General features: G+C 38.0%; 1 protein-coding gene across 1 annotated transcript; it reads right to left on the bottom strand.

Annotated features, from left to right (window-relative positions):
• Positions 1 to 2,391: 2,391 nt before the first annotated feature.
• On the bottom strand, positions 2,392 to 12,683 carry LOC103713018 (disease resistance protein RPS2-like). The gene is made up of 2 exons (XM_008799773.5): positions 12,185 to 12,683; positions 2,392 to 6,821 (listed from the first exon to the last, which is right to left on the bottom strand). The coding sequence occupies exons 1-2, from the start codon at positions 12,332 to 12,334 to the stop codon at positions 4,095 to 4,097; spliced, it is 2,877 nt and encodes a 958-aa protein (XP_008797995.4). The 5' UTR covers positions 12,335 to 12,683; the 3' UTR covers positions 2,392 to 4,094.
• Between the last annotated feature and the right edge of the window lie 1,716 nt (positions 12,684 to 14,399).

The raw sequence follows: 14,399 nt of genomic DNA, 5'->3' as shown, positions 1-14,399 counted from the left end.
GATGGCTTTCTCTTATTTTGACAAGTAATCTTGTTGTTTTATACCTTCACAACTCATATAGATTACCATATCCTCAATTATCTAGGCATGATTCCACATCTTGCATGATCTATATCTTGGGAACCATCAATTAGTTATCTCCATCAAGATGTCCCATTCTTGACTAATTAGAGTACTTTGTTATAGGTCAAAGTCCTATCCTCAATTATTTTTGAGAATTTTCTTATGCTCTATTACTTGCTCAATGCTTCGACTCCTGCATTATTCTAGCACACCATACTCAGCCATTATTATTTATTTTGTACTTAATCTCCTATTCATGTGGTTTATACTTGGTATGCATTGTACCTGATTCATGTTCAATCTCTTCTTGTGCTCAACCTATACTCTAGACTACACTCTCAAATTTTCATACTTTAGCCAAAGTCTTCCAATACAAGACAATTTTATCCTTCCTAAAGGCCATTATTTTTCAGCCTAGAGAAGGATAAAAATAATGGCTCTTAGGAAGGATAAAAATCATCATGTATTCGAAGACTTTGGCTGAAGTATGAAAATTTGAGAGTGTAGCCTAGAGAGTAGGTTAAGCACAAGAAGAGATTGAGCATGAATCAGGTACACAATACATACCAAGTATAAACCACATGAATTGGAGATTAAGTACAAAATAAATATTAATAGCTGAGTATGGTGTACTAGAACAATGCATGAGTCGAAGCATTGAGCAAGTGATAGAGCATAAAAAAATTCTTAAAAATAACCGAGGATAGGACTTTGACCTATAACAAAGTCCTCTAATCTATCAAGAATGGGACATCCTGATAGAGATAACTAATTAATGGTTCTCAAGATACAGATCATGCAAAATGTGGAATCATACCTAGATAATTGAGGATATGGTAATCTATATGAGTAGTGGAGGTATGAAACAAGAAGAATAGCTGTCAAAATAGGAGAAAGCCATCTGTCTTAGTAGTTATAAAAGAATGTACAAAATAACAAAATATAATGAGGAAGAAGGGACCCCTTTCCAAGCAATTGATGAATGCTCTTTATCTTTATTTTCTAGTTAATTAGCCCTTTATCTTAGATTAGATTACCAGTAGTTTACTTCGTAGTCTAATCCACCATCGTTTCCAAAGTTGGTAGCACTTTAATAGTGAAAGTTCTTGAAGGTTTATAGTTCTAGAACCCACAACTCCTCTGCTCTTTTCAATGATAACTAGTGGCACGCTTGTGCATCACTTTAACCAATTAAATTTGTTGTGCTCCCATCGGCTCAAATGAGGCCAACACCATTTGACTTACATTCTCTTCTCTCTCCTTTTCAAGAATAGTTCATATATGATTTTAAAACCAAAAAAAATAAATTTTAAGAGAAAAATCTTCTTAAAAACTCGCATTCTCCCTCGCATGTCAACTCTTCTCTGCTCATACCCCAATTGTTTGCTCCCCTCTCCCTCCCATGCCTCTCTCTCTAGCCCTCACCCATAATCTCCCTCTTCTCCTCCTTTCTTGATGCACTACACACCCTACCTCTCCTTCCCTATATATTTTCTTCAATTCTAACATTATAAATTTATTTTTATATTTTAGTTATTTGATTTAAATTTATGTATATTTTTATTGAAAAAATAATCTATGAATTCCATTGAATTTTTTCTTGCATTATTACATCATTTACTTTAGAATTCTATTATATGCTTTATTTTATTAAATATTTTTGTATTTTATGAATTTATTTTTTAAGGTTATGTTATTTTTTTTATCATTAGTATATTTTCACTTGATCTTTTTTTCATTCATTTGTTGATTTTCTTTTATTTCACTTTCTTTCATTTTATAAGATTTTACTTTCCTAATTTACTATCCCATTGATGCATATTTAATTTCTACTTCCAAATTTATCAATTATTTATAAATATATTGATTTTATAATTTCATATTTTAATTTATTCTCTTCTACTTCCATTCAAGTTATCTTTATATTTTTAATTTATTTATATAATTTCTAAATTTTTTGAATGAGTATGCCCCCAGATTTATGACCAGAAGACATATAGCCATATTGCTTATCTATAGGTGAATTAACCATATGCTTTGAATGAGTACTATGGACTCCAAGTTTAAGATTACAAAACATATGAAAAGTTTTTGCCTCGCTTACTGCCTTATTGCACTTCTTTGGTATTCTATTTTATTAGATCCCGTTGGGCATGATAAAATATTTCTTGAGAAACTATTGTAGTCGCCGATAGAGTCACCAGCATGGTAGATCGATCATATCGGTCAATAAAATTAGGTCGATCAGTAAGAATATGTAGAGTAGAAGACTAGCTAGGTTTGGCTTTGCTTTAGTAAAAAGTTATAAGCTTTCCAATAGTATGAGAATATTGCAAAGAAATAACTCATAGATTTTTTTTTGGTACATTGGCAGTTCACACATAATGGGTGTGAGACTTGTCCAAAAAGTCAGAAACTAAAATAGACTGCAAGAGAGGCAAGATAGAAGCCTGGTCCACCCAGATGAAATCGCCTGAATGGTGAGCCGCATAGGTGGCCACTCAATCCGCTGCACTGTTGGTCTCTCTGTAAGCATGGGAGATGCATTCGCTAGTAAACGACGAATATCGTGGAGCAGTCGCATTCCCCCATCGGCACTCCCGGTCTTCTAGATCCCCTCGATCACTATGGTGGAGTCCCCCTCAAAGATAATGCAGTCTGCCCCCAGCACTCGTCTCGCATAGAAAACTCCCTTCCATGATGCTCTCAGCTTGGTGTTGTCGACAGACTGATCGAAGATGTGCCGTCCCCCAGCTGCCACTGGTTTGGCCTGCTGATCTCTGATGACAAAGCCGACGCAGCAACAGCCACCCTTTCGAGTACTGCCGTTGAAATTTACCTTGAAAAAACCAGGGTGTGGGGGCTCCCAGGAGAAGAGAACACACTTAGACACTACGTGAGCGAGATGAAACCCCCCAGATTCCCCTGGCCAACATAAGGGACGTCGACGCAGTAACATCAAGGACCTCCACCGCGTGAAGTAGGGCTCTGTCTACTACAACTCTCAGCTGCTCGTCTCTGCCACCGAAGACTCGGGCATTTTTATCTAGCCAGCAGTGATAAGTCAGATAAGCTTCCCTAATCCCCAATGATAGGAGATCCGGTCTTCGGGAAGACTTGGCCAGGAGTGTCAAAAACTCCTCTGTCGACGATCACCTTCAGCGTAGACCAGAGTAGGCTGAGGCACACTCCTATAACGAATCCGCCCTCTGACAACCAAAAAGGGCATGAAAAATAGTCTCCTCCATCTCCTGATAGGCCCAGCATCGTGGGGTGATGTGCACTCTCCATCAGGCCAGGACTCCACTGGTAGGTAGACACCCCCAAGCGACCTTCCAGACAAACAAGGCCACTCGAGGATGAATAAGCAACTGCCAAATCCACCCCGCCTCCATATGGCTAGCTGCAGTCCTCCTCACCAACCCAAGGAGGTCCCGTGTCTGGCCCCACACCTGCCCGTTTGGCCCCACACCTGCCTGTCCTCCACCTCAGCCGCTGCAATTGGCACCACTAACACCTGCACAACCAACTGCACACCAAAGACCCATCGGACGAGGTCCCCATCCCACTCTCGCCCTCATGGGGCTAATAGATCGCGGACCCTGCGTCCCTCCAATCCCCCGGGGTCACAATAGGTGGGCCACCTGCACAGTGGAATATTAGCCAGCCAACAATCCCTCAGAACATCCAAATAACTCATAGATAGAAAAGTTATCCAATGAAGATAGATTGCATAAAAGGAAAATAGTTTGGTACAAGAAGATATTGAAATACATTATAGATAAAACCTACTCACTAGAACTCCAGAACACAACATGAAGTTTAGATATATAGCATGAATCAGAACCCACCCAATACAACAACTCAAACAACAGAAAACATATTTACAGAACACAAGTGACACAATAACAGGACAGCATATCCGAGTAGATTTTCCGTCGATAGAAATTTCGGTGCATGGCCATGCCACCCGTTAATATATACTCGTCCCTGAGTAGGAGACCTATATATATAAAACAGCAACATAGCGATCACGTGGAACGTGTGATCAGAACACGATCGAACTCAACAAAATCTTTCAATCTAGTGCAAAGGTTCTCACTACCCTTCCCCTGCAACTTATCCCACCAATCTTTCTCACAGTGAATGTGTCTAAGATTCTTGGCACCATCTTCTGTGAACGGAAGCTTTTTCAGCTTTGGGCACCGTAGCACCTTGAAAGTCCTCAGAGAAGGAAAAGGCAGAAGACAATCATATATGCTGTCCAATCTAGGCAGGTCGTCGAGTTCGAGATATCTGAGCGCATGGAAAATCTCGATCTTCCCTTCCTGCTCATCATTCTCCTTTGTCGAATTACTTATCAACTGCCCTTCTATCCCGTTGCAGCTGGTGATGGATAGCCAAGTAAGAGATTGAAGCCACATGTTTTCTGACACATTGTCCCTCCATTTGATCTTCGCCTTGGGGAGCCCCTTCAGCTCGAGTTTCCGTTCTTGAGTTCCGCCTATCCACTTCTCACCAGGGTTGCCGATTTCGAGCACGTTAAGGTCGTAGCAATCAACGACTCGTCCCATGCACAATCTAGACAATAGTGGTCGTGGCAATTCGAAGCTGTGCATACCATGGCACCCACGGATGAGTAGCCTCTTGGTGATTTCAGCCAATTGCGGAGTTTCGCAGAGCTTCTTCAGAACTTTTTCCTTCTCTATGGTGATGGTAAGTTCCTCAAGAAATGTTAATTTCTGCAGCTCTTCAAGTTTCACCCCATCGCCGGAGGAATCCACGTCCCAGGCCCCGTAGCTGGCATACATTATTAGCACTCTTAGATTTCCAAGGCTGGAGATCACCTTATGGGGGATTTCTTCGAGTCCAGTAGTGTATCCCAAGTTCAGAAACCTCAAATTCTTTAGGTGCTTCAATTCTTCCGGCAGCTTCTTAAGCTTGGATTTGTATAGGTTAAGACAAACCAATTCCTTCAGAAACTCGATTTCCCAGGGAAGCTTCTCCATGGCCGTCGAGGACAAGTCCAATACCTTGAGGTGAGATATGTCATAGAAAAATCTAGGCGGGATGTCGTGTAGAGTCTTTCCATTAAGCACCAGGGTCTTCAATTTCCTGCATTGGGCGAGCCCCCCGCGCATGGATTCTAGATTGTTCACCATGAGGGACACTCTCTTTGCCTCCTTTCCATTGCTGAATTCTGGTCGAGCCTCGTCAACCCGTGTCTGCACGACCAACCGATCCTGCTTTAGCCACAATGCCAACACCTGGTACATACTGTGCATCTTCACGTTATCTTCATCATCGTCACAACCGGCACCGCCGACGCTGTACCTCTCATCATCATCATCATCATCGTCGCTTTTGCTATCACCCCCATCATAGCTATCATCATCGACATGACTACCTCTCTCCCTGCTGCCATCATTGCCATTATCATCATCATCATCATCTTTAGAGCAAACTCTTTCAAGTAAGGATGCATCCGTCAAATCGGTAATGAGATCTCTCAATTGAGAAGCTGAACATTTGGTGAGCCCCTCGCCGATCCAGTATTCTACCAACCAGTCTCTTTTGATTCCACGTTTCCCTGGAAATAGAGCACAATACAAGAAGCACTTTCGGATGTCTTTCTCCAGGCGATCATACGGCAATTGCAACTTCTGGATGACCGTGTCGGCCAGCTCAAGGAATTGTTTTGGTTTGGTCTCCAGAAAGCGGAGGGTTGAGCTCCATTCTCGTTCGTCGTGCTTCTTGCTTTCCATTATGTTCGCAATTGCTTCCAGAGCAATCGGCAGGCCACTACATCTTTTGACGATCTCCTTGGCAGCTCCTTCATTGGTTCTTTTGACGATCTCTTCGGCAGCTCTTTCATTGGTTCCGTGGCTGCCCTCCAGATTCTTCATGAAAAGCTTCCAGGCAGGCTGCCATTTTAAGCACCTCAGGTGGATCTTATTTCTCTCATCACCAAACGCATCACATATTTTGTTGCGGACTGTCTCCTTTTGCGTTGTGAATATAACCTTGCTCCCATGATGACCGTTGCAACTGGGGATCCCCAAGTTTTGGAGGTTCAGGTCGTCCCAAAGATCGACGAGGATTATGAGAAATTTCATGCTCCGCAGGGCCTTGGAAATGGCATCCGCCACGGACGTGCCTTCCTTGCTCTCCCAAGCCAAGCCTAGTCGCTTGGCGATACCTTGTTGAATGCCATCCTCAGAGGTGGTCGTTTCCTCCCCGAGAAAGATCACCACATCGAAATGATCTTTCGGGCAAAGGAGGAGCCTGCCCTTTTCCTTGGCGCTGAGGGCCTCCGAGAAATTTTGTCCAGACAACAAGTTCTCCCGATCGGCGTAATTTTCCAAGTCGACGTAGAGATCATTGTTCAATTTTCTCACGAGCGTGGCCTTGCCCACACCAGCCATGCCGCATATCCCCATGATCATGGAGGAGCCTTTGACAAAATTCTTGAGCTTTTCCACCTTGGAATCGATGCCCACAAGATTTGGCACCATGGCAAACGGCAAGATGCGATCCTCCAGACTTAAGACATCATGGACGCTATTGTCCCGCAGGGACTTCACTCTGTCGAGGTATTCGCCCACTTCCGTACTTGCTTGGTGGCGTGAAAAAATGTGTCCACGCCGTCGAGGCATCTCGCGATACCTGTCCACCAGTTTCGTTGCTTGCTCTTGAAGTAGTGCAACTTCGAAAATCCACTCCGCCGCTTTGTCCCTTTCTTCCTCATCAACATATACCTTTTCGAGAAAGTCAATCAGAAAAGCTCTTCTATCAGATTTTTAGGTAACCATGCATGCATCCTAATTATCAACATAAAAGAAAAAAATCTGGCTGATGGAACTTAGAAACGTCCCATCGAAGATGTATGGCTAGCTAGAACAAGTCCTAGTTCATTATCAGAGATCCAAGATTCAAGTGCCCCTATCAGTTTATTTCTCAAAAAAGAAGAAAAAGAATGATATATCTCAGTACCGTCATCTCTAGTTGTTTGGGAGATCTAAAATCAATTGACAATGGAGACTATACGATATTCTTGGTCATTCTTTTATGATAGAAAGGTAAAAGAAAGGTAAAAGAAATAAAACATAACAAGACTAAAAAATATGATTAAGGTAGTATACACGAGCATATTATGGAATTACGTGACATCGCAACCTAATTAGAATCATTGAAAGTAGACATGTGTGAGATTTTTCTTGTACACTTTGATTTTTATTCTCTGCCTATGGAATATGCACCATTTAAGATCTTATACAACACACACAGATAAAGCGACTATGAATCAACTTCTAGCCATGTGTGTTGATAAGGAACAGAGAATAAAGCAAGAGAGGCGAGAAAGTATTAATCTCACCTCTCATAAGACAAAAGGACATAAGAAGGTCAGTGGTACCAGTCATCATGTTTCTATCAAGAAAAAGAAAATGAAGGTGTCATCCAAAGTGACTGACAAAAGGCAAATAAAGTGCTTCTTCTGTAGAAAAGAAGAATATTTGAAAAAGGACTGCACCAAGTACAAAAAATGGCTCGAGAAGAAAGATATTTTTCTTTTCTTAGTGTGTTATGAATCAAAGTTTGTTGATGTACCTCATAACACATGGTGGATTGACTCTGATACTACTATCCACATATGTAGAACTTTGTAGGGATTGTTGAACCAAAGAATTCTAACAGAAAATAAACCAAGCATCATGATGGAAAATAAGATGCATTCACATGTGAAAGCTGTTGGAACATTCAAATTGACCTTAAAGACTAGCCACAGTTTATACCTAGAAAATACTTTCTATATACCTGGATTTTCAAGAAACCCGATATCCGTTTCTAAACTTGTTTCTTTTGGGTACACTGTTTCATTTGGACTATCCTTTGTAAATCTTTGTTTCAATAATATTGTTGTTAGTAATTGCTTATTAGATGATGGTTTATTCAAATTAGACCTTGATACATCTTTTAAAATATTCCAGCAAAATAAAAAACATTGTGGACTAAAGGTAGCATGATAAGCGAAAATTTTTTTATGTTATGGCGCCGAAGATTAGATCATATCTCCATAAAAAGAATCAAGAGATTAGCAAATGATGAAATTTTACCAACTCTTGACTCTGATGATTTTGAAACTTGTTTAGACTACATAAAAAAAAAACATATTAACAAATTTAAGAAAGGTGTCATAAGAAGCACAAGTTTATTGGATCTCATACATATAGATATATGTGGGCCTTTTTCGACCCCATGTTTTACCGGTCATAAGTATTTTATAATCTTTATTGATGATTACTCATGCTATGTTACCGGTCATAAGTATTTTATCATCTTTATTGATGATTACTCATGCTATGGGTATCTCTGCTTGTTGTATGACAAGGCTGATACATTAAATGCATTTAAGCTTTTCAAAATAGAGGTAGAGTTATAACTTAGTAAAATGATTAAAGTTGTGAAATCAGATAGAGGTGGTGAATACTATCGTAGGTATACTGAAACTTGACAACATTTAGGTCCATTTGCTAAGTTTCTTTAAGAGCAAGGTATAGTTGCACAATACACTATGCATGGTACTCCTAATCAAAATGGAGTTGCAAAAAGAAGAAATCGAACATTAATGGAGATGGTAAAGAGCATGATTAGGCACTCAACTCTTCCAATTTCTTTGTGGGGTGATATCTTAAAAAATGCTGCATATATTCTAAACAGGATTCCTACTAAAGCTGTCCCAAAAACATTCTATAAAGTTTGGACAGGTAGAAACCTAGTTTAAGACATCTATACATTTGGGGGTGTCAAGCTGAGGCTAGGGTGTACAACCCACAAGAGAAAAAGTTGGACTTTAGTGGTTAATTTATTGATTTTCCAGAAAAGTCCAAGCGATACAGATTTTATTGTCCTAATCATACTTTGCAGATTGTGGAGACAAAGAATGCTAAATTCTTCAAAAATGACCAAATCAGTGGGGGTATAAAACCTCAAGAAATTATTTTTGAGAAAAAACGAATGTCGTATGGTGTGCAATATTCAAATGAGCAGCTAATGATTCCTCTACCTATCATTTAGAATGATTTAAAAAAGGATGAGTCTACTATTAATGTTCCATCTGAATCTGTACCGGCTATCACTAAAAATGTTGCTCCAACTTGGATCAAGAAACAACTTTAAGAGGTCATCAAGGATAAGGAGATCTCCAATTCCACCTGATTATATGGTATACCTTCAAGAATGCTATTATAATATTGAAAATGTTGATGATCCAATAAATTTCTCATAAGCCATAAATTCTATAAATTTCTCCAAATGGCTAGAAGTTATGAAAAATGAGATAGATTCTATGACTAAAAATAATGTTTGGAATCTAGTTGAACTACCTCCTGGGGTTACTGCAGTACGCTACAAATGGATTTTTAAAACCAAAAGGGACTCCAAGGGCAAGATAGAGCAACATAAGGCCAGACTTGTTGCCAAAAGATTTACTCAAAAGAAGGGTATCGATTATCATGAGACCTTCTCCCTAGTTTCAAAGAAGGATTCTTTGAGAATAATTATGGCTTTGGTGGCTCATTTTGACTTAGAACTGTACCAAATGAATGTGAGAACCACTTTTCTTAATGGTGATTTAGAGAAAGAAGTTTACATTAAACAACCTAAAAGTTTTGTTTCAAAAGAATAGAATTATATGGTTTGCAAGCTAAACAAGTCTATATATGGACTCAAGCAATCGTCCCGACAGTGGTATCCTAAGTTCAATAATGTCTTTCTACGTTTGGTTTTGTAGAAAACATTGTTGATAGACGTATATATCTTAAGATTAGTAGGAGTCGATTTATTTTTCTAGTCATATATGTAGAAGATATTTTTCTTGCTAGTAGTGATTTGGCATTTCTTAGGGAGACTCAGCAATTTCTCTCCAGCAATTTTGATATGAAGGATATAGGTGGAGCCTCATATGTCATCGGCATTGAGGTTCAAAAAGATAGATCTAAAGAAAAATTTTGTATATCTCAAAAGGCCTACATTAAGAAAATATTGAAGAGATTTGGTATAGAAAATTTCAAACCAAGCCCAGTGCCCATTGCTAAATGTAAAAGGTTAAGTAAATCACAATCTCTGAGAAATGAAATTGAAAGGGAGCGTATGAAAGCATTTCCATATGCTTCACTGATTGGGACTTTAATGCATGCTCAAGCCTGTACCAGACCTAATATAGCATATGTTGTGGGATTACTGAGAAGATTTCAAGCTAATCCAGGCATGGAATATTGAAGAGCTGCTAAGAAAGTGTTAAGATTCCTTCAGGGGACTCAAGATCATATGCTTACATACAACAAATTTGATTTCTTCGAGATAGTTGGATACTCAAACTCAGACTTTGCGGGATGTCCAGATAGTAGAAAGTCAACATCATATTATATCTTTCTACTAGCTGGTAGTGCAGTCTCATGAAAAAGTGCAAAACAAAAGATTACAGCTGCTTCAATAATAGAGGCTGAGTTATTGACATGCTATGATGTTGTTACACAGGCTATTTGACTAAGGAACTTTATCACAGGCCTACTGGTCGTGGATACTATTTCAAGGCCTATAAGGTTATTTTATGACAACCTAGCAGCAGTTTTTTCAATAAAGAATAACAAGATATTCAATGAAAATAAGCACATGGAAGTGAAATATCTTGTTATAAAGGAAAAATGTGATAAGCATAAAGTTTCAGTTCAATACATCAATAATGTGCTTATGTTGGCAGATCTTTTGACCAAAGCAATAGCCCCAGGATTACATAACGAGCATGTCGGTCAAATGGGCCTTTCTGTATAGATTGATTGATGTACTATTGTGCATATTTCGGATGGTTGAAAATCACATTTGTTGTATTTTCTGCTTTAATGAATTCATATGGTGTATGCATACTATGGTAGTAGAAATGTTGACTAAAGAATAGATTTTATGAGAAGTTTATTCATAAGAGTTTGGCTATGCGGGTTTAGTGATATAGTGATCAAAAAATATTATACTCCAATCAAGTAGGTGTTATTTCCGCGATTGTTCGTATTATTATTCTCAAAGTAGTCAAACATAAAGTTTACCCAAATTGATATCAAAATAGAAAGAATACGCGTATAAGGATTTATAAAATTCAAGTGCTAAGGATATTTCACTTGTCAATATGGTCCAAGTGGGAGAATATTGGGATCCCGTCAAGTTGTGGCCTACATTGACAAGTGGCGTCAATATGGTCCAAGTGGGAGAATGTTGGATTCTGTTTAGTTAAAACCCACATTGACAAGCATCTCTTGAATTTTGTAAATTCTGATAATCACGAGGGCATAAACAGAATTTCACAGTGGTAAAGAATCATCTTAATGGTGGGTGACTTTTCACGGATGTAACCATCTATGGCAGTTGGTCTTTGAAGAAAGCTTTAAATAGCTTGTAGAGACCCCTTCTCTAAACACACGCATATAGAGCTCTCTCTTTAGAAAAAGCTCTGCCAATCTCACACTCTTTTTGCACGGATCTTGAAGTGCAACTCTCTTCCTGCATGGATCTTGAAGTGTGGCAGACTACTATAAATTCTATGACTCAAGATCAGATCTATTTCTTTTAAATTTATTTTTCATCAAAGAGAAAGTGGATAATTTTCAACATTTGGAGGCCTGCGAAATTGAGCCACCAAAACATTGTACTTTCTCCTATTTCATTGGGAAAGGATGGAAGGAGATAGATGCATGCATCTTCAAGTCTCATACATTGTATCTATGGGATTAGATGGATTTATGTTCATATATATATATGCAATTAGACATAGGGGTAATCTATTGACAACTTTGAGGAGAGGATGTTGCACCCACCTCACAAACCAAACTAATAATTTAGTTCAAGTTTTTTTTTTTTTTTGATGGAACAATTTAGTTCAACTTAACTAATAATTTAGTTAATAAGATACACATAATTGTTTTTAGTTTAATATATAACAATAACGTTTCAATCTGATAAACAGTAAAAAAAAAAAAATCAAATAACAAATATAATAATAGGATATTGGCTGACACGTATTTAACACTAGCTGCTGAATCATGCTTGTAGAGGTGATGGGAAGTAGGATTACCTTTTTTTGCACCTGCCTGCCTTCTTTCTTCAGAGTTTGCAAAGCCCCTTCAAGTTTTTTAAATTTGTTTTCTACCGTGCATGGGAGAAGCTGATCTTTTAAAAGCTGTACCACATCACAAGGGATGCCCCCAATCCCACAACCACTCATTTTTATTTCTTTACCCCCCTTAAACCTTGCAGCAAACTCAGTATTAAAAAGGAGGGATCAATCTGGGAGAAATAGATGATCAAGATGATCGAGGTTGCTGATTATGTGCAAAAGGAAGGAGCTACAGCAAAGAAAGGCCAAGCAAGTAAAAATGTGGATTGAAGGGATGATTTGAAGATGAACAACCCCACAGGATATGTGCGCAATTTATAGGCTTAATCGCTAGGGATGATTAAATGCTACTCCCTAATGGTCCTATTCATGCGAATTAATTGCATCACATCTATCCTCTATTGCCAATGGTGGGTAACTCATTGAGCAAGGGCCAACATGCTTGATTCCTGCAGGAATACCCAAATAGGCACTAAGAGGTCGGTAAGCATTGCAATCCAATTTAAACTCATCGGCAACAACTACATTAGTGTGATAGGGAGAGACCATAAGTGGTGTTAAAGATTTTAAGGTTGATAATAACATTAAGGTCAACAAGCGTCGCAATCCAATTTAAACTCATCGACAACAACCACATTAGTGTGAACAGGAGAGATCATAAGTGGCGTCAAAGATTCTAGGTTTGATAATAGTATTAATGCCAAGAAAATTGGCCATAAAGAATTAGTGAAAAATGATTCAAGAGGATTCGATTCTATGGTATTGTTACCTTTCGGTCTAGTATGTTCAATGTGACCGTCCCCGTTCAAGTAAATTCTGAGTCAAGTAGTCTTAGCATGGTTGTTATTAGTGGACAGCATTTTTTTTCTTTTGAAAAAATCATATATCATTGAAAAAAATCACAAACTTGTTCACGAGCATCTATCATATACATCGATAATAACTTTCCTCTCCAAGTGAGAGAACCAGATTCAAACTAGAATGGTGGTGAATAACTATCTTATTTTCAAAAGTAATACTATTTATTTAAAATAAGAAAAAAATCTAGGGGCATCCTTTCACCCCTTGTGCATGCGGTTACTGATCAGCAATTTAGAAAATATCATATCAATGGATGTCTGATACTAAATATAAAATGAGACTTAGATGAAAACCTTGATCCCTGAAGAGATGAGAGATCCTTTTAATGGGTGTATTTGATTTCCCAATTTTTTAGGTTATTTAAGGTGATTTTGTAATTGTGCTTTAAGCCTAAGCCCATTTGACGATGTTTTTATTCTTGGGACATTCTTTTATGATAGAAGGGTAAAAGAAATAAAACATAACAAGACTGAAAGATACATTTGGTGGCACGCCCTTTGTTTTTTTAGTTAATATTCATAAAATGTTTAGAGCTTTATGTTTTCTCATTTGCTTTTGGAAATAAGAAAATAGAACAAGAAAGATAAAAAAAGAAGTTTCAATGTTGAAAATTTAAGAGTCTATTAATCTTCTAGGCATGACTTCTGTTACTCTTCTTAATGACTGGAGATCCTCTGCAGTGCACGTTTCATACTACTCAGGATAGTCCATGCTTGGATAGCTGGTACTTCTATTTTCTTCAAAATAGAAGGCTCTTAATTATCTCGTCATTTCTAAGATCAGGTGGCGACTATCCAAGCATGCATCGTCAAAATAAAGAATCCAATCTCTATGTTCTCTTTTTCTAGGGAGAAAAGCATGAATACAACACTTAACAAATATGTCCTTATCCATATTTAATTCAATTGTGATGCAGACGTGCCCTCATCGATTTGTCCTTTAAACATAATATGTCATATGTGTCAAACTATCTTCCATAAATATTAATATCGTCGTCGTCATTATCATTATTATCAATATTATTATTATCATTTTTATTATCATTATTATTACTATTATATACTAAATTAGTGTTGGGCACATATAAGCATGTCAGAAGTAGCATATGCTATGATTCCCCCCGATTATAACTTTTCTTACAATTTATACAACCAAATAATTTTATTTCCTTTTTTGGTTAGATTACTTCTATTCACAAAAACAGAGAGAGGGTTTTTCTTCCTTTAAAGATTTATTCTTAATTAATATTTTATGCATATACCTTAGTACCATGCACCCAGCTTATATAAATAAATTTGTCATCTTTCCATTA

This window comes from Phoenix dactylifera, chromosome 6 (genome assembly GCF_051530095.1).
Source record: "Phoenix dactylifera cultivar Ajwa chromosome 6, Ajwa_hap1_PhDact_Kaust_v1.1, whole genome shotgun sequence".
Classification (NCBI taxonomy): domain Eukaryota; kingdom Viridiplantae; phylum Streptophyta; class Magnoliopsida; order Arecales; family Arecaceae; genus Phoenix; species Phoenix dactylifera.
Note: the sequence above shows the minus strand (reverse complement) of the source record. Positions and strands in the feature narration are given on the sequence as shown.

Bases quoted from the DNA above. Each gene is read 5' to 3' on its own strand.
- LOC103713018 (XM_008799773.5), bottom strand. From the start codon at position 12,334: ATGAGTGGTTGTGGGATTGGGGGCATCCCTTGTGATGTGGTACAGCTT. The intron at 6,822-12,184 runs GTAATCCTACTT...TTTCTCGAAAAG, and splicing joins GCAGGCAGGTGCAAAAAAAG to GTATATGTTGATGAGGAAGA.